We start from the raw sequence: 24,385 nt of genomic DNA on the forward strand, positions 1-24,385 counted from the left end.
GAATAGAACTTCAGAGCCCAACTGAACGCTCAACTCCTCATGTATATCCCTTCAGAGTTGGCAAAGCCTTTGAACATTCAGAAGCCCACTGCTTCTCAGTACAATACTTTTCTCAATAACAATTTACTTCCGATACAATCGCTGGACCAAAATGTTCTCTTTATGGTCGACGATGAAGAGTTTCAGTTCACCCATGTCGATGGGGTATATCATCCTGATTTGGCAATTAGAATATCACGGACGTCACTTTTAGCCCAAGATCCAAGCACATATGTGGCGATTAGCAAGTGGGTGGTGTATAACCTTCGAAAGTTTCATAATACTAGCGGACCTGCATCCCAAGATCCCATTACCAATCCGGTGAAGTTACCTCCTGAAAGTGAAGATCCTGGAACTCTGCCATTCGGGTGTACACTTAACCCACTTGTCAGTGACCATTTTCAGCCAGTCCATCTAACTCCTGGCTGCGTGAGCTGCATCGCTGAATTTTCTGAACTTCCAGCCCCAACCTTAACTAATGGTACTGGCTCCTCCAAAGGCCTCGGTAGATTGTGGTCGCGGGGAGGTGGGTCAAGGACTTCTAATTCACCTGGGCCCACCGATACCAGCAGCAGCGTCAGTGGAATGGCCCATGTTAACGCCAATTTACCACCTAGTCACAATGCCCGAACGAGAAGCTCAACGTTGTGTTCTTCGCTGAATAGTGCCAATAATTCTACCTACAGGTTGTTGGAATCTCGTACTAATCTCAACCCACCCAAATCATCAATCATGAGATCAGGCTCAACTTACATCTCCAAGGTCTCCACCACGGATGGTGTTGCCAAAAAATTAAATGCTTTCAATTCGTTTCTCATTAGTGGCCACGGAAGGGTTCTCAACATCGTTAACCTGTCCGATGACCATAAGACAATGGACGTCGAAGTGCCGCTCATTCGTGTCTTTGTTAACCATGGTGTTGTTACCTGTTTAGATCACAAGGCATATGTGATGTCAAATCAGAGAAACCTGGATATCTTAGTAGGTTATTCTACCGGTGACATACTATGGTTCAATCCTTTCAAGATGAAGTACTCTCGATTCAATAAAAAGGGTCATCTAATTCATGAACCTGTTATGTCGATTTGCTGGTCAACTGACGGACAGTTCATCATAGCAGGATTTTCCAATGGAGAGGTTTTATTCTTCAATAGAGATTTGGAGGATTGTGACGATATTTCTCAGCGGCGTAATTCGCCGAATCTTGATAACTCTGATACGGCAGACACAGACACTGAGAACGAGTTAAAAACATCAATAACAATTACCAACACAACTCCTGCTTCGTCTACCCCAATGGCTTCACGTTCTGTTACTTCTCCTTCCCCTTCTCCTGCCCCTTCCCCTGCTTTCATTAGAGTACATGTCAGCTATAAAAACCAGAGTGACGAAAACCCTGTGTCTCATTTTCAGCTCTCAGAAAAGTCAATAACAAGTATTCAGCAACATCCACTTTACGAGAATTAGTTTTTTTTGTCTTCAGACGATTCCAGTATAAAAATGGTTGACGTCCTCAAGGAAACTGTAACTGATATCCACACCTCGTATTATGGAGGCATCTTATCCATGAAAATCACAAAAGATGGAAAGTATCTGTTTGCATCATCTCAGGATGATTTCATAAGTGTCTATGAACTATTGTTTGTTACCAATATGTCATACACATGCGCAGGAAGTCCCATCCACGGAAACTTACGGCTAGTAGCCCGCCTAGAGGGCCAGGCTTCATGGGTAAGGGACATTCAAGTTGATTGCCAAAAGTCGTCGTTAGGCCTTCTGTACCGTATTGGAGCAGTTGGAGACGACGGAAGAATTGTGTTCTACGAATTTCAACCCAAGAATTTACCGAATGTTCACAAACAGGCCTCTACTCACTCTACTTACCACCATCATAGAACCCAAACATCGAAGAGTTTAGCAGCTAGGTCACCTTCACCGCCACCCGTGGCGAACGGTACGTTCCTCTCTATACCCCGTAAGCCTATGCACCATCGTCATTCAAATTCAGTGACATCCATATCCTCACAGCATCAATCACTTTTAGGGTTGATCAAGAGCACATCCCATGTTTCTGATCAACGTATTCCCCCCGGCAACGCAAGTGACACTGCATTTGAAGCCAGTTTTTGTTGCAAGGTTAACCTTTTAACTGGCGAAACCCCCTTAGTTCACTCTGTCCGAGGACTAAGGGACATTCCTATTATACAACCGATTGGTAGCAGTGATGTGAAACTGGGACGTTTAGCAGGTCTAGTGTTCCAAAAAAATTACGTCTGGGTGTTCTCAGCCGGAGGGGATTTGTTGAGATGGAAGCGTCCTGGTGAAAAAATTGACCCACTATAAGCGGTAAGTCTCATCTTGATTCCGACGATTTAGTTATCCTTTTACATATAGACCCATTTCATAGACATTTTCAACGGTAACAACCAGCATCTAGATAGTAATGGGTGAGGGACCAAGCTTCTACATATTGCTCGATTTTCAGCACTCCGCATTTTATCTTTCACATGCCTTTTCGGCTACTTCTTGCATATGACAATTGCCCCAGATGTCTCTCTATATAAAGACTAAAGGTGCTCCATCTCTTTTCAGTTATAGTAAACAGGGATGGAAAGACTTTCACAACTAAGAAAACATTTGGCAGGTGATGATCCTGTAGAACGGTTAACGGCAAAGAACTCTGATGATGTAGTAATTGTTGCCGCCTTCAGAACTGCTGTTACAAAAGGTGGAAAGGGCAAGTTTAAGGATGTGAATTCGGATGTGTTGCTTCAGAAGTTGATCGAAGGATTGTTCGAACAAAAACTGCCTCCTGGATTTGATAAAAGCCTGATTGAAGAAGTGACGGTAGGAAACGTTTTGAATCCTGGTGCTGGTGCTAATGAACATAGAGCCGCCATGTTGGCAGCTGGAATTCCTAGCTCTGTTCCATTTTTGGCAATCAACAGGCAGTGTTCTTCAGGGCTAATGGCTGTCAATGATGTTGCAAATAAGATTCTCGTTGGTCAGATCGCCTGTGGGCTAGCGGCCGGTGTTGAAAGTATGTCAAGCAACTATGGACCATCAGCTATGCCTAAAGTATCTAAATCAGTATTAAAACATCCAGAGGGAGCCAAATGCATGATTCCCATGGGAATAACTAATGAAAATATCAACTCCAAGTTTGGCATCTCCAGAACAGCCCAAGATGAATTTGCTTCGAATTCTTACCAAAAAGCTGAAAAAGCAGTCCGTGAGGGTCAGTTCAGAGAGGAGATTATTCCCATCCAAGTAGAAGTGGAGGACGAGGATGATGAAAATGACGATGATGATGCTCCCGCAAAAACTAAGACTATTACTGTGGACCAGGATGAAGGTCCCAGACCTAACGTTACCGTAGAGTCATTAGGCAAACTAAGACCAGCATTCAAGAAGGATGGTTCTACACATGCCGGAAATGCATCCCAAGTCTCAGATGGTGCTGCCGTTGTTTTATTAATGCGCAGAAATATGGCCCAGGATTTGAACCTTCCCATTCTTGGCAAGTATATTGCATGTACTACCGTGGGAGTACCTCCAGAGATCATGGGAGTTGGCCCAGCATATGCCATTCCAGCAGTCCTCAAATTGGTCGATTTGCCAAAGGAAAAAGTGACAGTTTATGAGATCAACGAGGCGTTTGCAGGTCAGGCACTTTATTGTATAAATAAGGTTGGTCTTGATAAGAATAAAGTGAACCCGAATGGAGGAGCAATTGCTCTGGGTCATCCATTGGGTTGTACTGGTGCCCGTCAAGTGTCAACTATCATGCGAGAGTTAAAGCCAGGAGAGATCGGAGTCACATCAATGTGTATCGGTACCGGAATGGGAGCAGCAGCAGTGTTTGCTAGAGAATAGGAGAGCAACAATTGTTGAGACTTTTGGATCAGCAGGAGTGAAACGAATAAGTAATTCCTTAGTGGTGGACGATGCTCTATCTGCATCCAGATTCCTCTAATCTTAGATTGTTCAAAAATTATGTATCCCTACTATATACTCATTGGCAATATACAGATTCGATTCTCCAAAAGAACAGCAGGGTGGTGCAGCGGGACATATGTGCCCATTAGACAAGATAGAGAAGGATAGCTTCAGAGTGTAGTAGTTTGTTTTAGGGGAGCAAGAAAACCACTTAGAAGCTTGTTAGTTGCTGAGAAGAAATAGAACTTTAGACGGTTTTACAGAACACTTCAATCAGGCTAATCGAAGCTCACTGTGACACTGCAGCTACAACCAAGAAAGAAAACAGGATATGAAAAGCCTTGGAACGTAGATTAGCCAATGACTAGAACTCAAGGCGTCAAAGGGTAATTAAATACATATGGTCGAGTATTACCAGAACTTGAACAAAACTTCTCGTCAAAATCAGATGACAGAGATTGAATGAATTCATAACAAACATCTGGATTAGACATTTCTTACGTGCTTGATGCTTAATCATCCGGCAAAACTAATATCACATAGTTCCATTCATTTCTATCATCCAAAAATGACCAAAGCTCAACTTGCTCAGTTTTTCATAACAGCGACCATTGCAAATCAGATACACGGTAATAAAATGTCAAGGAGTCTGGTTTGTTCAGTTTTTCATTGATTTTAATATTATCCATCGTCTTTCATGCACTTATTTCCAACGAATATCCTACATTTAAACTTAACCATTCAATGTATTGTTGATGTACAAATTGTCAATATGCTTTAGATCGATCCAGATCTCTTCAACTGCACATAGCAGGCGAAGAATGGAATACCCATTCCAATGGCAAAAAACAAAAAGTGTGGAACGGCATATGGAACTCTTCTGTTCTTGACCTTGAAGGGAAGGTTGGAGTATGGACCAACATCGCCGTGAGCACCGGAAGCGGCCACTCTGGAAGTGGAGAACATTCTCTTTGGGGTTTGTCTAGCGGCTAATCTGAACATTTTGTGTTTGTTGCAAGGTAATAGAACTAAAGAGAGTTACTATTGGAGAGGTATCGTGCAAGAAAAGAGTAGTCCGGGTAACAACGATCAATAGTAGGAGGTGAGAGGTCACCTCATAGAATTTCGTGTATTTCCTTTACGCTTTTTGCCAATCTTCTGATTGGCTGGATCCCCCAAAATATGTCGCGCGCAGCCTCTCACTGGAGGGCCAGTCGGCCCATATTCACGTGACGCACCTTCGAACCCAAAGGGTAAGCTAACTAACCAAGAAAATACTACTTTCCCTTTTCAAATACCAACACATAGAAACAATGGCTGCAGCTTCATTAACCAGAATTCAAGGATCTGTCAAGAGAAGAATCTTGACCGACATCTCAGTTGGCCTGACCCTCGGTTTCGGCTTTGCTTCCTACTGGTGGTGGGGAGTCCACAAGCCAACCGTAGCCCACAGAGAGAACTACTACATTGAGTTGGCTAAGAAGAAGAAGGCCGAGGAAGCTTAACTTATTTAAACCTGTGACAAAGATCAAGAGCTGCACAGTACTTTATATTGTGTATTTTTAAAGAGCATATTTTGCATGACTTTTATTGGTGAACACGGAGATGGACTGTGTCTTTGATGATGCTAGCGTGGTATTGCAAGGTGAAATTAATGGTTTTGGAGGGCAGATTTTAGTTTAGCAAACTTCTTGCCTTGCGAGTGACCGTCCGCTGTCCAATCCAAATACTTGTAGAATTTTCTGACCTGGTTCTCCCCAGTCAACCTAGAAATTTGCTGACATGAGCCCTTCAAATGAAGAACGTTGATACTTTAAAACTGGTGGCTATGCTGTTATTAACCCTGGTATATTCTCTGATTTCTGAGCTAAAACATGGAAGGTGGAAAGTAGCCTTTTTGCTCCCAAGAGCACCCAAAGTGACTCTCGAAATAATTCTTATCCAAAAGTAATTTGTTAACACTGATGATAGATCTCAGCTCAGTTGATTCCAAGCCAGTCGATGATCTGTTTGCAATCTTTGACGAGATCAATCGAAAGCTTAACATACAATGCGATCATCTGCTGATCTTGGAAAAAAAACTATCTCAGCCAATCAACTTTTTGACGCCGTTCAGCGCTCTTCAAAAGGTCACCAGAATAACCAAGGTCATATGGTTAGAGAACCTTACCGATGAAACTTTGCATGCAGCTCTGAATGAATTTAATTCTGTTGTGTTCTTCTGCGAGGATAGTTTGCAAAACGTTGGACGGGTGGCAAAACTGTTCCGATCCACCATTCTACCCATCACTGAGACGAATTCAATGATGAACACATCACTAATAACTCTGGGATCCTTAAACCAATCAATTCGTCTATATCTGTCAGAGCTATCATTGGAGAATGACATTGACTACTATTCGTGGGATTCTATTCTGTTCAGAATAGACAAAGATCTACTTTCTCTAAATTCTTCCTCAGATTTGAAAAAGTTGTACCAATTGCAATCTATCGAACCTTTGTATGCCCTGGCAAATGGTTTGCTGCATTTGGTGATTCATTCTAACTTCAAGTTAAGATTCACAAATAAATTTATCAAGGGTGCCAATTCAGCCAAGTTTTATGATATCTATCAGAAATTATACACCAACTACACTCTGAATAAATTGAGTCCGGAAAAAAGAAAAATCCTGGAAGATGTGGACGAGACATTGTTCATGGATATTCACTCATTCTACAACAATCAATGCGACCTGTTTGTTTTTGAGAGAAGCGTTGATTTTATAACCCCGTTATTAACACAACTCACATACTGTGGTTTGGTGCATGATAACTTTAACGTTGAATACAACACCGTCAACTTGAAATCTGAAACGATACCACTGAATGATGAGCTCTACCAGGAAATCAAAGATTTAAATTTCACTGTTGTGGGATCTTTGCTCAATTCTAAAGCTAAATCGTTACAAGAATCATTTGAAGAAAGGCACAAGGCTAAAGACATTGCACAAATAAAGGATTTTGTTTCCAACTTAACGAACCTCACAAAGGAACAACAATCGTTGAAGAATCATACTAACTTGGCTGAGGCAGTTCTAGCAAAAGTACATGATGAAACGGGCAACAGTGAAAACCACTCGGAGGACAGCTTGTTCAATCAGTTCTTGGAACTCCAACAAGATATCTTATCCAACAAACTAGACAATAAAACCACCTACAAATCAATTCAAACTTTTTTCTGCAAATACAACCCTCCTCCTTTGCTACCTCTTAGGTTGATGATCCTCTCCTCAATTGTTAAGAATGGGATAAGGGATTATGAATTTAATGCATTGAAGAAGGATTTCGTTGATTACTATGGTGTGGACTATCTTCCCGTAATAAACACGCTTGCCGAGCTCTCACTTTTGACAAGTAAGAAGAGCCAGCCCTTAGAACAAAATCCTAATTCACAACTCATCAAAGACTTCCATAATTTGAGCACTTTTCTGAACCTTTTGCCTGGAACGGAAGAAACAAATCTTCTAAACCCTACCGAATTAGATTTTGCTCTCCCAGGGTTTGTTCCTGTCATTACTAGATTAATTCAGTCGGTTTATACCCGATCTTTCATTGGGCCGAATTCCAATCCTGTAATTCCATACATTGCGGGATCTAACAAAAAGTACAACTGGAAGGGTCTCGATATCATCAACACATACTTGACTGGTACCATGCAGTCCAAACTGTTGATACCAAAATCAAAAGAGCAAATATTCACCCACAGAACTGCAGCGCCTCCTCATTCACGTAAGGGTGTTCTCAGAAATGAGGAGTATATTATAGTAGTCATGCTGGGAGGTATATCGTACGGAGAATTGTCAACCTTAAGGGTCGCCATATCGAAGATCAACGAGTCTATGAACTTGAACAAAAAGCTTCTTGTGCTCACAAGTTCTGTTCTCAAAAGTGATGATATAATCAAGCTGACTAAATAATATTGTTGCCCTATTAACGACTGTACAGTTCATATCTCCTTCGCTTCGATTCCTATCCCTGACTTTCCCTTACAGAGATAGAGTTAGATGCCTTTAGAATCAGATACTCTAGTATTATCGCGCGCAGTAAGTGCTCCTAAATTTTCTTTTTTTTCTGGTTTCAAACTTAGTTAAGAAAGAGTGGACATGAGAAACCTTGTGGTCCTGAACAAAGGAGAGATCGTGGTTGAATCACGAACCTATCCTGAGTTGAGAGTGCTGGATTCAGTATTTGACTCCATTTCAGACACAATTACCGTGGCACTTGGTAAGAATGAATCTGGAATAATTGAAGTTCACCAGTTCATGAAGGATGGCCAAGTTTTGGTGTTAGCTTCCTTCTCTATTGACCCAAACGACAAACTTTTAAGCTTTGAGCATTTTGGTGACAGCTCTCAATTGGTTTTTGTTTTTGAACTGGGGGATATCGTTACAGCAACATATGATATTACTCGTCCTGATTCAGATACTACCCTGGTTGAAATTGTGGGAAGTATAGATTGTGGAATCGCTACTAGTTGTTGGTCACCAGATCAAGAGACACTTGCTCTGTTAACAAAGGAGCAAAATCTTATTCTTTTATCTCGTTTATTTGAACCTATTGCGGAGAGATTCCTTGATCCAAATGACGTTAAACAGAATACTCAAGTCTCCGTAGGATGGGGTAAGAAAGAAACACAATTCAAAGGTAAAGGTGCAAGAGCGCTGGAGAGAGAGAAGGAGTCTTTGAAGCATGCGGGCTTGGAGAATACTGATGAGCTGAGAGACCCAACTTTAGGAACTTACCAAAGTGGAGGCTTGAGTCCCTTCGACTCGCAGTCTATTAAGATCTCGTGGAGAGGTGACTGTGAATATTTTTCAATAACTTCAATTGTCGAGGTGGAGAATAATAATAGAAGAGTTATCCGAGTGTACTCCAGAAATGGGCAGTTAGATAGCTGCTCCGAACCCATAGATGGCCTCGAGGGAAATCTTTCTTGGAAACCCCAAGGTTCTTTGATCGCATCAACGCAGAGAAGACATGATGAAGATATTCTGGAAACTGTTCTTGACTTGGTGTTTTTCGAAAGGAATGGGTTAAGACACGGAGAGTTTGGAAGCAGACTTCCACCCAATTCTAAAATTATTGACCTCGCTTGGTCTTGTAACAGTGAAATTTTAGCCTTCCAATTGGAAAATAGTATTCAGTTATGGACTTCCAAAAACTATCACTGGTATTTGAAGCAGGAGTTGTTTTTAAGTTCGAGTGCTACGATTGAGGTATTTCAATTTCATCCAGAAAAGCCATTAAGGCTCATGATTGCATCCTCGCACTCACTGGAAATTGTTGATCTAGCCTTCAATACTAAGAATGGCCCCAATATATCCGGTTTTGATGTTGGGATGAGCTTGGTAGTAGATGGTACCACCTGCATGATTACGCCTCTTTCAATTGCTAATGTTCCACCGCCTGTAGCATTTCGGGATTTTGATGTATTAGAACCGATTTTGGATCTTGCAGTCTCAAAATCAAACACGAGGTTTGCAACATTAACTGCGAACTATACGTTTATCCACGAGGCTGCGGATCTTAGAGCAGCACCAAAAGAGATGAGTCTTATAAACAAAACAACTTATTGCAGTTTTGATGAACAAGCTAGACAAATCGCAGTTATTGGAACTGATCACGTAGCTATATTAGTGGACAGCTTGGATGGATTGTCCAGAATCGTTATTTTCAGCATTGAGGATATCTCGAGCCCCGAGATTGTTGGCATAACGGAAACAATGAATAAAGTTGTTCTATTAAAGCCCCGATCTGATTTTAGCGTACTAACGTATGAAACTATTGATGGAACAGTTTATGAGGTAGAAATGTCGAACTTGGCCGAAACAAAGCCCATTGTTACTTTCCCGCAATTATGTTTCGACTACGAGGTTTCAATTAGAAACCCTGAGCTGTGGGCGGATGAAGTTTCAAGTGTTTGTTTTGGTATTTCTTCCAATGGTAAACTTTATGGTAATGACGTATTGATTTCTCCGGCAGTGACGTCAATAAAGATTACAGAATCGTTGCTTGTGTTTACGACTGCCCAGCATCAGCTGAAATTTGTGCACTTGATGAATAAATTTGAGACTGCTAACGATATTGAAGATGACGACGAACGAACTCGAATGATAGAAAGAGGTTCATTACTTGTCTCTGTGATTCCCTCTAGAGCTTCTGTGGTCCTTCAGGCACCAAGAGGAAATTTGGAAACCATATATCCAAGAATTATGGTTTTAACTGGTGTTAGAAAAGATATCAAAGCTCTCCGATATAAGGAAGCCTTTTCAACGTGTCGAACTCATAGAATAGATTTGGACATCCTGCATGATTATGATCCTCAACTATTTTTCGACAACTTGGAGCTTTTTGTTAATGAACTGAGTAGCGTTGAGTATCTGGATCTATTTTTATCTTGCCTCCACGAAGAAGATGTCTCTGAAACGAAGTATAAAGAAACTTTGAATTTGACCTCCAAAGTTGAAAACTTAACACTCGAGCATTCGCAGCCTCCAGTTGGAAGCAAGGTAAACAGAATTTGCGAAGGTATTTTAACTGTTCTTCTAAGACCTGAGTATAGCAAGAAATATTGGCAGAGTATTCTAACTGCTTATGCTTGCCAAAACCCACCTAATTTAGAGGATGCATTGAGATTGATTGGATCTTTTACTGAAGAGTCAGAGATCGAAAAATCTGTACAGCATCTGTGTTTTCTCCAAGATGTAAACAAGATATACAACATTGCTTTATCTTTGTATGACATACCTTTAACTTTGATGGTTGCTCAACAATCTCAAAAGGATCCCAAAGAATACTTACCATTTTTGCAAAATCTGCATGTCCAACCACAATTAAGAAAAGAGTTTTTAATTAACGATCATTTGAAGAATTACGAAAAGGCCCTGCGCTCACTCTCTAAAATTTCTGCTGAGGAGCAACAGGATATTGAGGAGGAGATCATTGATTACATTGTCAGTAAGAAGTTGTTCCAATATGCATTAAATCTTTACCACTATGATAATGAAAAGAGCAGGAAAGTGTTGGAAAAATACGCCGATTATCTTCATGGAACCCAGGAGTTTGTCGATGCTGCTATCACATATGAGATGTTGGGAGACAAAGATTCCGCTTTGGAAGATTATATTCTGGCCAAAAGATGGCAGGAAGCCTTGAGTATCGCTACTACACATGTGGAAGCCCAACCCCAGCTTAAAGATATTTGTGAAAGGCTGATTGCTGGACTGAATGATATGCATGATTATTCCAGCTCAGCAGAAATTGAGCTAAAGTACTTGAATAACGTGGAGGAAAGTCTAAGGCTATTTGGCAAAGATTATCAGTTTGATCGAGCCATCTTGACCTGTGTAGATTTGAAAAGACCTGAATTGATAGAAAGTATAATCGATCCTAGCATCAGAGAAGGATTTGGAATAGTTGCAGAATTGCTGGCCGATTGCAAAGGTCAAGTTAACTCCCAACTGAATAGATTAAGAGAACTGAGAGCCAAAAAACAGGAAGATCCCTATGCTTTTTACGGTGATACCATGGAGCAAGACACTCCTGATAATGTGTCCATTGCAGCATCAGAAACATCGACTAAGGAATCATTTTTCACTAGGTACACAGGAAAGACTGCAGGAACAGCCAAAACTGGAGCCTCAAGGAAAACAGCCAAAAACAGGAGGCGAGAGGAGCGAAAGAAGGCCAGAGGTAAGAAAGGTACTATTTATGAAGAAGAGTATTTGGTCAAATCTGTTGGCAGACTTATTGAACGACTGGAGAATACCGAAGCTGAAGCAGTACGGCTTATTGAGGCTCTAATTAGAAGAAACATGAGAGAGCAGGCTTACCAAATACAGAAGCAGTTTGTGGAAGTGTTAAACTTGCTAAAGGCTAACATTCAAGAAATTTACGACATCAAAGAAAAGGACAGAGAAAGGGTGGATGATAACGGTATGGTTTACTATGTGCCCGAGATTCCGGTTCCAACTATCCGAGACTTTCCCGAAAAGCTTGTATTGAAATTCTAGACGCACGTTCTAGAGTTGCGTTCCATGGTTTTTGAGAGAATCTGTGGCTAACTGTATTTTTAAATAGTTTTTGAGTTGGATAGGTAAATTTTTCAACAGAAATGGTAGCTGAATGCAGGGATCCATCATAATCATTAAAGGTATTACGTAATTGTTTTCCGATGAACAACCATTCGACTTCATTTCTCTGATTACTTGCCAGATCGACGAGATTGTCAGCACGATGGAGACCAGGATTCAAATCTGGAATCATCAGAAGCAGCCTGCTTCAAGCTGATTGAAGAATATAATGGTGTCTGGATTGGACCCTGGGAGAAGATCATACTCTTAACTACTCTTGAGATATCCAATAATAAGCCACGTATCCTTCATTATGTATCTATTATCTTTTAATAGTCGCTATTACCCTTCGATCCTAATTTCTGACTCTTTTTCAAACTTCAGCTTTCAACATTCACCCCTAACACTCTCCTTAACTTTCTTGATTATCTAATCCATTCTCAGAATAATCCAGCATATGCGTATTATCATATATGTAAAGTGATTTTCGCTGGCTGATTCGTTCCACTCACTAATGTGTATTCCAGTTATTTTTGGATGTAAGTAGCAACGATCCCTTACACGGCAAATACTAACGAAGCAGTCGACGATTACGATGGAAAGATGTCAGACCTAGAAGGGCATCACTACTATTGTTCCAGGTGCCACAATGTTTCTATGGAGGCCATTAAGCATCGAAAGTTCTTCTCCTTATTTTGGATCCCTGTAGTGCCAATTCACCTGAACAAACGGTTAAAGTGTTCAATCTGTGGGGCATATAGGGATCTTCCAAAGGAGGAGGTAAAAAGAATGATAGCGGAGAAGGTTTAGCTATATACTAATGAACTATGTCAAGGGGCTTACCAATACTTTGTAGAGATGCCTGGATAATGTTAGAACTTGGAAAAACAAAAACCTGGAGAACCTCATCAAGTATTCGAGCCAGAAGCAAAGAACCAGCAAAAACGCAGCTTGCTGTTCAACTTTTACTCTTCCCATAATCTTTCTCCTATTTGTTCTTGCCCAATCAAGAATTGGACGCTTATTCGTATTTTTATTAGTTTTGAGGAGTAGTAAGACAATGTGTATTCCAGGAGTTCCTATTCCAGGTCCAGTTATGTTCTTCATATTCGGGTTTCCCGAGTTTGACAGCAACATAAAGAAATATGAAGGTGTCAAGCTCCATTGCGATAGATGCAATAACGATTCCATGGAGGCTATACGTCATAGAAGGTTTTTTTCCATGTTTTGGATCCCGTTTCTGCCGTTACATTTCAGCAAGAGAATAAAATGCACCATCTGCGGGTCGTTTAGAGATGTCTCCAAAAGTGAGATTGATCAACTGTTCAAGCGTTAATTACCAGTATCAAGAATAAACACTGCATGTTCGAGGTTTCCCCACCTATGAGAGGATGTGGTCATTGGAATAAATGAGAATGGTGGTGCTGGTACGCAGATTATTTATCTGTATCCGCCCATGAACCCCAGTAGGTTTGACGCAATTTTCGCTAAGTAACCAGCTTCAGCTTGCTCCAAATCTCAGGATTATTATTCACAACTTATTCTGTTATGACGCCCCAAAAACGGCAATTGGACGACGAGGTCAACGAAACCAAGATTGATTTGGGTAAGAAGAAACAGGTCACTGTGCGCAACTTTAAAGGAGTTAAACTGGTGGATATCAGAGAGTTCTATACTACTTCAGAAGGGGAACTAAGACCAGGAAAGAAAGGCATATCTCTGACTGAAGAGACCTGGAAAACTCTCGTCGATAACATTGGGAAAATTCAATCTGCTCTGGACCTGTTGGATGGTGAAAAACCGGGTGAGGATGACTCAAAGAAAAAGACAAAGGTGAAAGGAAACTCCATAGTTACATCGGAAGATGATGCCGAAATTGAAGCCCAAATTAAGCAAGAAATTGAAGACAAGCAATAGTTTACTGTTATAGTAATAAAATGATGGTTAGCATCACACTTACCTGGAGTCGTCTAGGAATCGCTTTTATCGCCGCCTGGTCGTTTGTTGATTGAAGTCAGTTGCTTCTTCTAAGCAGGCAAAAGAGATCACTCGCGCGATGATTTCTCTTATCAACTAAATCGACCAATATTGCTTGCAGTTTTCTTATTAGCTCTAGCCAATGTCCAAACACGATGATTCAGGCTCCGAAAGGGATGCCTTAATCAGGGAAGACGAAGTAGTGGATGCGATGGGCATGGTACACGATGACTCTTCGCAGCCGCAAAGTCACTTGGCAGATTACGTTGTTGACCATACCATTCATAAACACCAAAGGCGCAAGAAATCACTTGCACGGCGGTATAGCATGGGACCTAATCGTCCATCAACCGCTCGCACACAGTCGGCTTCCTCAAGTGGGTCTCCTAGTCAAACTACTAGGCCCAGTTTTGCAGAAAAATGGGTAAAAAGACACTCCGTAGCAAGCATCCCCCCACCCCAGTTCCACCACGAAAGACAGAACTATGGATCAGTTGCCGGTATTGACGCTAACGGCAGTGCTAGGATTGATCTGGATTTACTGAACACTAGAAAGGAGTCGCACAACTCAATATTTGAAGAAAGTGATGAGCCATTTGAGTTCAGTGATTCTAATCCTTCCTCTCGAAGATCTTCTACTGGATCATCTTTGAATGACGTTTGCTTCCCGGTAGAAGCTTTGGATGAGCAAGGTCAGCAAAAAGTTTGGCCGGATATCCAGGTGTTGGAAGACTTTGCCAAAGAGGAGTCACTAACTGATATAAACGCAAACGAGGAACAGAGTTTCAAGGCTCCTGATAATACTGATGTTGGATTTCAATATCCTATAGTTACATCGATCGATACGGGTGCTGTACCTTCCCCGCAACTGCTTCGAAGATTGGGATCGTCTCGTGTTGATGAAACGGAACCTATCAATGGAAGGCTGAGACCCCCCAAAGTGAATCCCTGGAAACAACGCAAGTCAAGTACCTCTCTACAAAATTTTCCCCATAAAGACTCTCGGGTTCTATTTGAACAATACAGATTCACGTACTTTCGGGAAGATTTGGAATCAACAGTCCATTCTTTATCGATCTCTGGTTTGGTTCAGGAGGAGAACATGTCTTTTGATGGCTTATTCAATTCTGCAACTTATATGAAGAAATTTCGGGCCGCTAATTCCAAGCCACCATCAGTGAATAACCTCAATATCTCAAAGTCTGCGACTCCAATCCCAAATAGTGATTCTGGTGCCGATGCAGATACCGATAGCAGAATCATTCCCTTCTGGCTGGATGTTCTTAATCCGACCGAAGAGGAAATGAAGGTGATTTCCAAAGCATTCGGTATTCATCCTCTAACAACAGAAGACATATTTCTTGGTGAAACAAGAGAGAAGGTTGAATTATTCAAAGAGTATTATTTTGTCTGTTTTAGATCCTTTGACATTGTTCAGGAACGTTATAAGAGGCGTAAAGCAGCTGCAAACTCCAAGATTTCCCGTCCTAGAAGTTATAATGAAGTTAGTGAAGAGAACACGGGCGTCGCTGGAGTAATCAATAGACTATTTCACAAGAATCATGGCTACGTGGAATTGGCGGACAACAGATCAATTGTTTCTGAGAGTACGAGTTCATTATCATCTACCAATACCAATATCAGTTACAGAACCAAAAAGATAAAAGAACGTAAAAACAAACAAAAAGGAGGTTACCGACATAAACCCAAAGAAGGAGAACTCGAACCACTAAACATGTATATCTGTGTTTTCAAAGATGCAGTAATTAGCTTCCATTTTGCAGCTACCCCACACCCTGTCAACGTCAGAAGACGAGCCCGTTTATTGAGAGATTACCTGACCGTAACATCAGATTGGATTAGTTACGCCTTGATCGATGACATCACCGATGCCTTCGCTCCAATGATTGAGAGCATTGAGGATGAGGTCAATGAGATAGAAGATGCTATTCTTTCGCTGCATTCCTTGATCAATGACAGTTCTTCCTCGGACGAAGATGATTCTGATCTTGAAAACCTCACCTCCAGATCAGAGACAAAGACTTTATCTTCAAAGCTGTCAGGTTCTTCTAACTCTACTAGCTCTAATATAGTGGGGTGGAAGCGCAAGGGTGATATGTTGCGGAGAATTGGAGAGTGTCGTAAAAGAGTCATGTCACTGCTGCGACTTTTGGGAAGTAAAGCCGATGTAATCAAGGGGTTTGCTAAGAGATGCAACGAGAAGTGGGATGTTGCTCCCAGATCCGAAATTGGAATGTACTTAGGAGATATCCAAGATCATATTGTTACTATGGTCCAAGCTTTGAATCACTACGAGAAGTTACTAGCAAGATCACACTCGAACTACTTGGCTCAAATCAACATCGATATGACCAAAGTGAACAATGACATGAACGATGTGTTGGGAAAAATTACCATCCTAGGTACTGTTGTCCTTCCAATGAATATAGTTACTGGTTTGTGGGGAATGAATTGTATTGTTCCCGGTCAGGATTATGATGGACTTGCATGGTTTTGGGGAATTACGTTGGGAATGTTTTCATTTGCCACGTGCTTATATCTCTATGCTAAGAGGGCTACAGGTATATAGTTTGTTCGTCGTTGTGCTTAGATTTTCTTCACCACCTTTTGTAATGTAATATATACCTCATTGAAGGTCTGTCAAGTAGTTGCTTGGTGCAAGTCCGACGTCTCCTGTTCGAAGTAATTCAACCATCCACCATCCATCTGGCTGCATGTTCAATACCAGCATGATATCCTTCTTTTGGAAAGAAACCTCCCCGGCAACATCGGCACGATAACTGTAAAGAGCCCGGGAGTACTTGAGTACCTGATGACCAGAACTAGAAATCTCAGGCAATCCATTGACTCCTATAAACTGGTTCAGAGTTGTAGCAGACTTCGATCTACGATAAGATGGTCTCTTTTCCAACGGGGTTTGTGACTTGATTGAATGTGAATCAAGATGCATTGACATCGGCCTACTCGTATTTGAGCTTTTTCCCAATGACTGTCTCAGTTTATTCATGTCACCATTTCCTCCCAGATTTAGATCTTCCAAGTACGACTTTAAAAGGTCCTGCTGTAACTGAGGTGGACCTTTTTGGGAATTCTCAGCAAGAGGCTTGGTTTGTTTGGAATGATCATATTGAGGGAATTGGTGTGAATATTGATGTGAAGAGTTCACTGCTGGTGTTTCAGAATGTTTACTATTCTTTTGAGCTTCCAATCGTTGGTACATCAAACGGCTTCTTCTTCTAGTTGGGGAATTCCAGCTTTTTTGAGAACTCTTGGAGTAAGTGGTTGGTGTGGTACTACTGGAAAAGATCCCGCTCTCGGTGGTTGTGAATTCGGTATTTGGTGGTGAACTGGAAAGAAGTGTGGGAGACGATGGAGGGTCCAAGCGGACATTTCCTGATAAGCTTAAAGACTCTGGCCGTGTTTTATACTGTTTCATGTTATCATTATGGCGGTCTTCAAATGCAGCTCTGTTTTGGTCTTCCAGGGTAGGATCAGATGGGTTTACTATGTTTCGTTTCGAATAACTATCTGATAGAGGTAGAGTATCCATTGGATTCAGAATGTTAATATTGGAGGTTGCCAAGATTTTGAGTTCTTCTTCCTGCTCATTATGGTAGAACTCAATAAACCTTGGAGAAGAGTAGATTGTTGACCCCGTTGCTTTGAGATCCACAAATTCTTGAATTACTTGTTTCGACTCACATTTTTCAAGAGATACTCTCACATTTTCTGCTGAGGAATCATCTGAAAGACATGTAGTTGAAATAACGTTTGCAAAAGTCCAGATGTTTGACTTCATGAACTTGATACGTTCTTCTTCCAGTTGTTGTAAAGTAACTGACGCTAGGCCCCATTCCCTAATCCACATTTCATTCAACTCTGTGAGCTCCTTAACATACTCATAGTACTGGCGTCTATGATGATTAAGGTTGACTTTCAGTTTTGGAATTTTTGCTTCTAGTTTCTCCAGTTCCCGTCCATCAGCTAGCATTTTCTGAGATTGGTAACCCTGAAGTTTTTGACAGTCTGCAAGATATTTTTTCTTGGAATGCTCCAGTTTTTGAGTGACAACAGATCGATACTTGCATATTTTTTCCAAATTCAACTCAATTGGCTTCCTTTTGGCGTTCCAGGAAGAGATGAAAGTTTCCAAGGGCCCAGAAACCTGAGTGGATATCTGGTCAGCCTCGGCCAGATGACTTGCAGCTATTTGTCGGCTCTCTAACGTCAACGTATGGAGGGCATCTTTCAACGATCCGAACTCCTCTGAACCTAGGTACTTTTTGCTCAACGATCCAAGCTTACGAGAGTACTCTTCCTCCAACTGGATTTTTTCTTTGTAGTAACTGTACAGCTCTTCGCACGATTTTCTGGATTTGTTTAGTTGGTCGATGACAATTTGGCTTCCGTGATCATTTTTGCCCCAAAAGTTATTGGCGTATGTTCCATCGGTGGGAACGGGCATCTTGGGGATTCAAGAACTGAGAAAGCAATTGCAAGAAACAGGAAATACAGAGCTGTGTTTTGAGTCTGTGGGTGGTCCTGGGAAACTTTGATGGAAACTTCCTATTTGGGGTAAACATAAACACATAAAATAAAACTGTCTCGATTAGGAAAGAAAACTCAACAGGAACATACATTAGTCCCTACTAACTAAAACACAGCTATTAATCCATTAAACATTAAACCACACACACCCAATCTTCAATAAATAGTAGAACGACTTTTGTATGGGCGTTCGTAAAAGTAAAGTACACTGTTTCCAATGAAAACTTGGAATAACACCTGGACGGCACAAACACCCACTAGGAAGAGTAGAAAATACATGAGGTTGTAGTTGTCCAATGCATGATTGATGAATGAATTGCCTTCAAAATTGTCTAAGTAGTTGCCCCCCGTAGCGTTGAAAACCTTGAAGCTACCAGTAACCGTGGCCCAGTACAAAATGTTCACAAGAGGAACGGAAATAAAGGGAGCTCCAATAAAGTAAAACTTAGCTTGCAGGTCGCTGAAATAGTACTTGACCAAACAACACCTGTAAGTAGCCAAACTTGCCGCCAGCAAAGCGCTCTGAATCACGGACAGCAATAATGTTCCGTTTAGTTCTCGAGTTGGATAAGGCTTTCCATAGGCCACGATCGTGAGCAGTTTGAATAAGGGTATAGCAAAAGGAACAAAGCTAATAACTTGCGATGAAAGTTCAACCAGGGGGAACTTAATAAACTTGGTGTAAAATGAACGATGAAGGCTCCGATTGCTTGCAGTCTTTGCGCTAAGCAGGTCTGTGGAATTGTTCTCACTCAAGGGGACCATCCAATACCCGACTAGACATCCTGGAATTAAAATTGTAGTGGTAAATAATAATATGACAAACAAAGTCCTGAAAACATGGAATGAGCTGGTTAACGCTTCAAGGACCAAAAATGCAACCAAAATGGTGAAGAAAACAACACCAGATGCACACAGAACCACACTCGATGTGTCAGGGAAACTAATCGAAAGTTGTCCATATGGTTCAGATTCCGCCTCCTTTTCCTCGACGGATAGCTTTGGACTAGGCGCTTTAAATTCCACCAGTGAATTATATGCGGCACTTGTAGCAAAACCTAGAATGGGTGATAACAATGCAAGCGATGCAGCAAACGAAAAAAATGGTTGACCAGGGAAGATCAAACAAAATACTAACGTCGAGACAAGCGTTGAACAAGTATAAGCACTCAACCCTAATACTATACTAGCGCCTAAGATAGTCACATGGTTGCGTAAAATTGAAGATACGAGGTGATAATCTGCAACAGTTTTATCGTTAATCGCCACCAGTTTAGCATTGATCGAGTTTGCTATATTGGATGGATATGTCACTGCTGCAATCGTTACCCAAAGAACAACCATGTACATTATGAAGTTACGAGTCTGGGTTGCTATAGTTGGGAACCTCTCATTGAAATGATCGTAAATTCTTGTGAAGCCGGCCTGCCTGCTGGATGACTCTCTCTCGGAAAACTGGACCGTGTAATAGAATGCAACTGTGGTGTTATGTGTTTCCGAAAGGTATGTTGGTGGGAACAAACTGGCCTTGAAACTACCATGCCTGGTACTGTATTCAGATGAATAAGCAGCGGCACTGGCTGCATTGATTTTGTAGTTATACAATGCAGGATCTTCCGTCATCAAAGGCTCATTGTGCTGTTTCTCTTTTTCTGGTTGTGGTCCTTCATCTTGATTTAATTTTTCGGTCAACTCCAGTAGTTTTTCGTACAACTTGTCATTATCTGGGATTTTGGTGTAATTGATGATAAAACTGAGATAATTGTTAAAAACGACCCTATTGTAATCGTCAACATAGCCTAATGGAATACCTCGACGAGACAGATATCTGTCATCGTTATTCAGTATATCCATCTGCGAATGGGTGTACGCCACAGGAAGTTTGTCGATGTAAAACTGGTAGCCATAACCTTTCCTGATCAAGGTGTTGATTCGAAGAGCTTCTTGTGGTGTGTACACAATCTCACCAAGTTTCCAGAGCTGTTGCTGATGGTTCATTTGTACTCTATACGGAGGCATGTACAAATAGCCAGTACTCTTTTGAAGTTTAGACAAAAGCCCGGACTTGGGCATGGAAAACCGTGATTCTATATGGTCGAATCCATCGAAGAGCAGTTCCTTCGTTTTGCTGTTGAACAGGGAGGAAAATTGGAATAATGGGTCGTAATAATCGATTTTTTGAAACGACAGCTCCCTATTATAGGAATTTCCTATAGGTAGAATAGAATCCACGTAAATTGGGATATCTTGGCCATATTGGTAGTAGCTGCCGAAATTCCAACTGTCGGATGTATTTGAAACCGAAACATCAGCCTCTGGGGAATAATGGTACTGCAGCCTCTCATTGCTATTCAGACCACTGAGCAACAGGTGGATAAAAGTGAAGCTGACAAGCACCACAAAGTAGAACTTGAACACGGTTTTGGGTATGTCATCTCTGCTAGCTTGTGCTTTAAACAATTCACCAGGACGCAGCAATGTCACAACGATGACCCTCGCTGCTTTATTGAGTATCTTGATCATGCTTGAAGTACTGAAAAGAAAACTTAGAAGAAGGTGCACGTAAACTGTTGGAATAACAGTGAAGGTTGAAAAGGTCGTGGATGCAGGGCCAAAACTAACGCGAGCTCGAATTGTTTAATTTTTTTCTTATTGTTCTCCTTTGCTGTGCATTAGATTGTGCATCAGATTGGTATGGAGTCACAAGACCTCTACTGAGGAATCATCCCCTCAACATATAAATGTTGGTGGTTTCTGAAGAAATCCTCCACGACACGGTCTTTGTAACTGCAATTGCAAATTAAATAGAGAGAGAGAAACGGAGAGGTACTGCAGATTGCCCACCTAATCGCATTTCCTCTGTTCTTCATAACAGGTGCCTGGCAGTCTACGCTACAAGATTTCTAGGAAAGGATGGAAACCCTCTACACTCTACAAGTAAAAGATATGGGGAAACATCGTATATTCCGAATTCAATAGCTGATAGCTAACACCGTAACGTCTCATGTAATAGTACTGGTAATCCTAATACACGGTACGCCTAGAGTTATTGATCTTTCAGTTCATACAAATGCCCGATTTCAGACACAGAATCCAAAAGCTTAGGCAGCCATGGAAACTTCGACATCCACACCTGGCTCAACAGTGATCTGGGTGATCTGCTTGATGTCAGTGGAAGGAGCGTGCAAGTCAATGTATCTCTTGTGGATTCTCATTTCATAGGTATCCCAAGTCTTGGAACCTTCACCGTTAGGGGTCTTTCTGGTGTTGATCTTCAAGACCTTGGTTGGCATTCTAACGGGTCCCTTCTTGAACAAACGTCTTTGGTTGGCGTTGGCAATGATGTTTGCAGAGACTCTCTCCAACTGCTTAACCTTGGTGGAGGTCAAAGTAATTCTGATCTTTAAGATCTGGACTTGCTGGTCTTGAGACTTTTGGTCTTTGATTTGGTCGGACATGTTTTCTGATTTGAGACGTTCAGTAGGTTAGTTTCGAAGTTTAGTGTGAACCGGTGAAAAGTTTTTGAGAGTAGTGGGCGGGTCCACGCGAAACCTAAGGATGTAAAGATGTTAGGGCTTTAATTTGTGATCACCTGTGTTGGTGTTCGGATGTAATTTGTTGCTCTTGTTTTTATCCGCCTTAATGCGTCGGTAGAGCCTCCTCCCCATACAATCGGTATCAGCTATGGTGGGGCATCCATATCCATATAAGTTCCACCTCATATCCTGGGTTGTAACCACCCAAAAATGACCAATTCCACTGGAAACCAGAGTGATATCGAGTATTTGTTATCCATCAGGTCGGTTAGAGAAACAAATAGCCCCACCTTGAAGGCATTACTGGAGAATAAGCTCACCAATTTTGACGTTGACATCTCGAGGCTAGATGATATCGTGAAGTATGTTTCTGAGACTATCACCTCCAGCTATCCCACAAAGGAATCTCTATTAACCATCCCTGTTCACGGACGTTATCAACATTTCGAAGTCGGCGGCAACCCAAGATTGACAAATCTGATCACTGAGTGGACTAAATCTGGTCTGACGGATTATGAGATATGCAAACGTACTTTGGATCTTTTCGTTGTAAGCGTGTTGATTGATGCAGGTGCTGGCAATGAATGGAAGTTTGATGAGAATGGGACCATTTTCAACCGATCCGAAGGAATTGCTGTTGCAAGCTTTCATATGTTTGTTAATGGAGACTTCAGCAATGATCAGTCCTCTCCTTACCAAGTCAATGGACTCAAATTGGCCAATTACTCGCCAGAGCTACTAGAAAAGGGGTTTCAGATTACCGACAACAACAAATTATATGGTTTCGACGGTAGACTAAACCTTATTCGCAAAATTGGTAACATTCTAGAGTCAAAAAAGGAGATATTTGGACAGGATTCCAGGCCAGGAAATCTGCTGGATTATCTAATAGCTCTGCCCACTTGTGAAAAAATCGGTGAGTCCGGATATAAGCTGAATTTAGAGGACTTGTGGACAACACTGATGAAGGGTCTACATGACATCTGGCCTAAAGATTCAACTCGGACCGTTGTTGATGGGTTTTCTGTGGGAGATGCATGGAAATTGAAGCTAAACGATTCTATTGTCACGTTCCACAAACTCACACAATGGCTGACATACTCCTTGCTGCTCCCCTTGCGCAAGTTTGGTCACCTAGAAATTTACAACACTGAGTTGTTAACAGGTTTACCAGAGTATCGAAACGGTGGTGTTTTCGTTGACTTGGGGCTACTGACATTGAAAGAGGAAGCTTTGCAGAAAGGACTGGAGCTATCGAAGGAGTCAAAGACAGACCAAGGAATACCTAGTTTCACAGCTATTGATGATGTTATCGTGGAATGGAGATCTTCAACAATCGTCCTCTTGGATTACATACTGCCTCGGGTGAATGACTATTTGAAGATTACTGGAACGGAATACCAGTTAATCCTTCCCCAATTGATTGAAGCGGGATCGTGGCCTTCTGGAAGGCGAATTGCAGCTTCTTTAAGACCCAAAACTAGCGGTCCTCCAATCAACTTGATTAGTGACGGTACTGTGTTTTAAGTAGTGTTAGTGTGCCCTTTTCTACTTTCTAAACTAATAGAGTAATTTTCCCCACAACATAATTCACTGTTGCGTACACCAGATGATGTACATGGTTGAGCTGACCAGAGCAGTAAAGTTACCACTACCTTGGACGGACACTCTTTTATTCTAGTATTCGATACTGGATTACTGCTTACGAATTGCCTCACGCTTTCTTGCATCCCTGTGAAGCGTCTCCGAACTTGCCTTAAACAACAATCAACCCTTCCGTTTGTGGCAGCATCTTCAAATGGAGCTACTGACACTGTCTAATACTGATGCGTCTTTACGCGTATTTCCAAATGGGCTACGCAAACTAAAAACCAGATACTCCAGCTGGGAACGATACTATACACAAATCTACAACGCTTGCATAAAAAATGCTCCGAACGAGCAGTTCTTCACCCTTATAGATCATCACTACTCTTCAAGCCATTTCTCTTTAACCTCAGACGCAATGACAGTTTTGTCTTTTAGGGGAATTGAGAAAAAAAGCCCATCAAATGTTCTGAAATTAATGCTCAACCTGGCTCACGCAGTTCTAAACGTCTTCCTCTCAGTGATGCAAAAGAAAAAGAGCAAGAAGGATAAACCCCCATTGTTGAAGTGAACGAATACAAACCTCCGACGGCACCAAATGTCGTCAGGCGGAATATCCAGTTGGGA

At 41.5% G+C, this 24,385-nt stretch overlaps 15 protein-coding genes across 15 annotated transcripts; 11 read left to right on the top strand and 4 right to left on the bottom strand.

Annotated features, from left to right (window-relative positions):
* Nucleotides 1-39: 39 nt before the first annotated feature.
* On the top strand, nucleotides 40-2,382 carry PAS_chr2-2_0268 (Hypothetical protein; the record flags this gene model as incomplete). The annotated part of the gene is made up of 2 exons (XM_002491880.1): nucleotides 40-1,474; nucleotides 1,523-2,382. 2 exons carry the CDS (start codon nucleotides 40-42, stop codon nucleotides 2,380-2,382), a joined length of 2,295 nt encoding a protein of 764 aa, XP_002491925.1.
* Nucleotides 2,383-2,646: 264 nt separating this feature from the next.
* PAS_chr2-2_0267 (3-ketoacyl-CoA thiolase with broad chain length specificity) lies at nucleotides 2,647-3,915 on the top strand (the record flags this gene model as incomplete). The annotated part of the gene is made up of 1 exon (XM_002491881.1): nucleotides 2,647-3,915. One exon carries the CDS (start codon nucleotides 2,647-2,649, stop codon nucleotides 3,913-3,915), a length of 1,269 nt encoding a protein of 422 aa, XP_002491926.1.
* Nucleotides 3,916-4,755: 840 nt separating this feature from the next.
* On the bottom strand, nucleotides 4,756-4,980 carry PAS_chr2-2_0266 (Subunit VIII of cytochrome c oxidase; the record flags this gene model as incomplete). Its single annotated transcript, XM_002491882.1, has 1 exon — nucleotides 4,756-4,980. The coding sequence occupies one exon, from the start codon at nucleotides 4,978-4,980 to the stop codon at nucleotides 4,756-4,758; it is 225 nt and encodes a 74-aa protein (XP_002491927.1).
* Nucleotides 4,981-5,291: 311 nt separating this feature from the next.
* On the top strand, nucleotides 5,292-5,483 carry PAS_chr2-2_0265 (Hypothetical protein; the record flags this gene model as incomplete). Its single annotated transcript, XM_002491883.1, has 1 exon — nucleotides 5,292-5,483. The coding sequence occupies one exon, from the start codon at nucleotides 5,292-5,294 to the stop codon at nucleotides 5,481-5,483; it is 192 nt and encodes a 63-aa protein (XP_002491928.1).
* Nucleotides 5,484-5,942: 459 nt separating this feature from the next.
* PAS_chr2-2_0264 (ATP-binding protein that is a subunit of the HOPS complex and the CORVET tethering complex) lies at nucleotides 5,943-7,934 on the top strand (the record flags this gene model as incomplete). Its single annotated transcript, XM_002491884.1, has 1 exon — nucleotides 5,943-7,934. One exon carries the CDS (start codon nucleotides 5,943-5,945, stop codon nucleotides 7,932-7,934), a length of 1,992 nt encoding a protein of 663 aa, XP_002491929.1.
* A 186-nt stretch (nucleotides 7,935-8,120) lies between these two features.
* Nucleotides 8,121-12,029, top strand: PAS_chr2-2_0263 (Subunit of Elongator complex, which is required for modification of wobble nucleosides in tRNA; the record flags this gene model as incomplete). The annotated part of the gene is made up of 1 exon (XM_002491885.1): nucleotides 8,121-12,029. The coding sequence occupies one exon, from the start codon at nucleotides 8,121-8,123 to the stop codon at nucleotides 12,027-12,029; it is 3,909 nt and encodes a 1,302-aa protein (XP_002491930.1).
* Nucleotides 12,030-12,692: 663 nt separating this feature from the next.
* On the top strand, nucleotides 12,693-12,899 carry PAS_chr2-2_0483 (uncharacterized protein; the record flags this gene model as incomplete). The annotated part of the gene is made up of 1 exon (XM_002491886.1): nucleotides 12,693-12,899. The coding sequence occupies one exon, from the start codon at nucleotides 12,693-12,695 to the stop codon at nucleotides 12,897-12,899; it is 207 nt and encodes a 68-aa protein (XP_002491931.1).
* Nucleotides 12,900-13,149: 250 nt separating this feature from the next.
* Nucleotides 13,150-13,425, top strand: PAS_chr2-2_0262 (Hypothetical protein; the record flags this gene model as incomplete). The annotated part of the gene is made up of 1 exon (XM_002491887.1): nucleotides 13,150-13,425. One exon carries the CDS (start codon nucleotides 13,150-13,152, stop codon nucleotides 13,423-13,425), a length of 276 nt encoding a protein of 91 aa, XP_002491932.1.
* Nucleotides 13,426-13,637: 212 nt separating this feature from the next.
* Nucleotides 13,638-14,006, top strand: PAS_chr2-2_0261 (Hypothetical protein; the record flags this gene model as incomplete). The annotated part of the gene is made up of 1 exon (XM_002491888.1): nucleotides 13,638-14,006. The coding sequence occupies one exon, from the start codon at nucleotides 13,638-13,640 to the stop codon at nucleotides 14,004-14,006; it is 369 nt and encodes a 122-aa protein (XP_002491933.1).
* Nucleotides 14,007-14,208: 202 nt separating this feature from the next.
* On the top strand, nucleotides 14,209-16,656 carry PAS_chr2-2_0260 (Putative magnesium transporter; the record flags this gene model as incomplete). The annotated part of the gene is made up of 1 exon (XM_002491889.1): nucleotides 14,209-16,656. The coding sequence occupies one exon, from the start codon at nucleotides 14,209-14,211 to the stop codon at nucleotides 16,654-16,656; it is 2,448 nt and encodes an 815-aa protein (XP_002491934.1).
* Nucleotides 16,657-16,713: 57 nt separating this feature from the next.
* On the bottom strand, nucleotides 16,714-18,552 carry PAS_chr2-2_0259 (Bud neck-localized, SH3 domain-containing protein required for cytokinesis; the record flags this gene model as incomplete). Its single annotated transcript, XM_002491890.1, has 1 exon — nucleotides 16,714-18,552. The coding sequence occupies one exon, from the start codon at nucleotides 18,550-18,552 to the stop codon at nucleotides 16,714-16,716; it is 1,839 nt and encodes a 612-aa protein (XP_002491935.1).
* Nucleotides 18,553-18,791: 239 nt separating this feature from the next.
* Nucleotides 18,792-21,158, bottom strand: PAS_chr2-2_0258 (Hypothetical protein; the record flags this gene model as incomplete). The annotated part of the gene is made up of 1 exon (XM_002491891.1): nucleotides 18,792-21,158. One exon carries the CDS (start codon nucleotides 21,156-21,158, stop codon nucleotides 18,792-18,794), a length of 2,367 nt encoding a protein of 788 aa, XP_002491936.1.
* A 578-nt stretch (nucleotides 21,159-21,736) lies between these two features.
* On the bottom strand, nucleotides 21,737-22,093 carry PAS_chr2-2_0257 (40S ribosomal protein S20; the record flags this gene model as incomplete). The annotated part of the gene is made up of 1 exon (XM_002491892.1): nucleotides 21,737-22,093. One exon carries the CDS (start codon nucleotides 22,091-22,093, stop codon nucleotides 21,737-21,739), a length of 357 nt encoding a protein of 118 aa, XP_002491937.1.
* Nucleotides 22,094-22,381: 288 nt separating this feature from the next.
* PAS_chr2-2_0256 (Hypothetical protein) lies at nucleotides 22,382-23,698 on the top strand (the record flags this gene model as incomplete). The annotated part of the gene is made up of 1 exon (XM_002491893.1): nucleotides 22,382-23,698. One exon carries the CDS (start codon nucleotides 22,382-22,384, stop codon nucleotides 23,696-23,698), a length of 1,317 nt encoding a protein of 438 aa, XP_002491938.1.
* A 271-nt stretch (nucleotides 23,699-23,969) lies between these two features.
* Nucleotides 23,970-24,329, top strand: PAS_chr2-2_0255 (Hypothetical protein; the record flags this gene model as incomplete). The annotated part of the gene is made up of 1 exon (XM_002491894.1): nucleotides 23,970-24,329. One exon carries the CDS (start codon nucleotides 23,970-23,972, stop codon nucleotides 24,327-24,329), a length of 360 nt encoding a protein of 119 aa, XP_002491939.1.
* Between the last annotated feature and the right edge of the window lie 56 nt (nucleotides 24,330-24,385).

The sequence above is a fragment of the Komagataella phaffii genome, chromosome 2 (genome assembly GCF_000027005.1).
Source record: "Komagataella phaffii GS115 chromosome 2, complete sequence".
Lineage (NCBI taxonomy): Eukaryota > Fungi > Ascomycota > Pichiomycetes > Pichiales > Pichiaceae > Komagataella > Komagataella phaffii.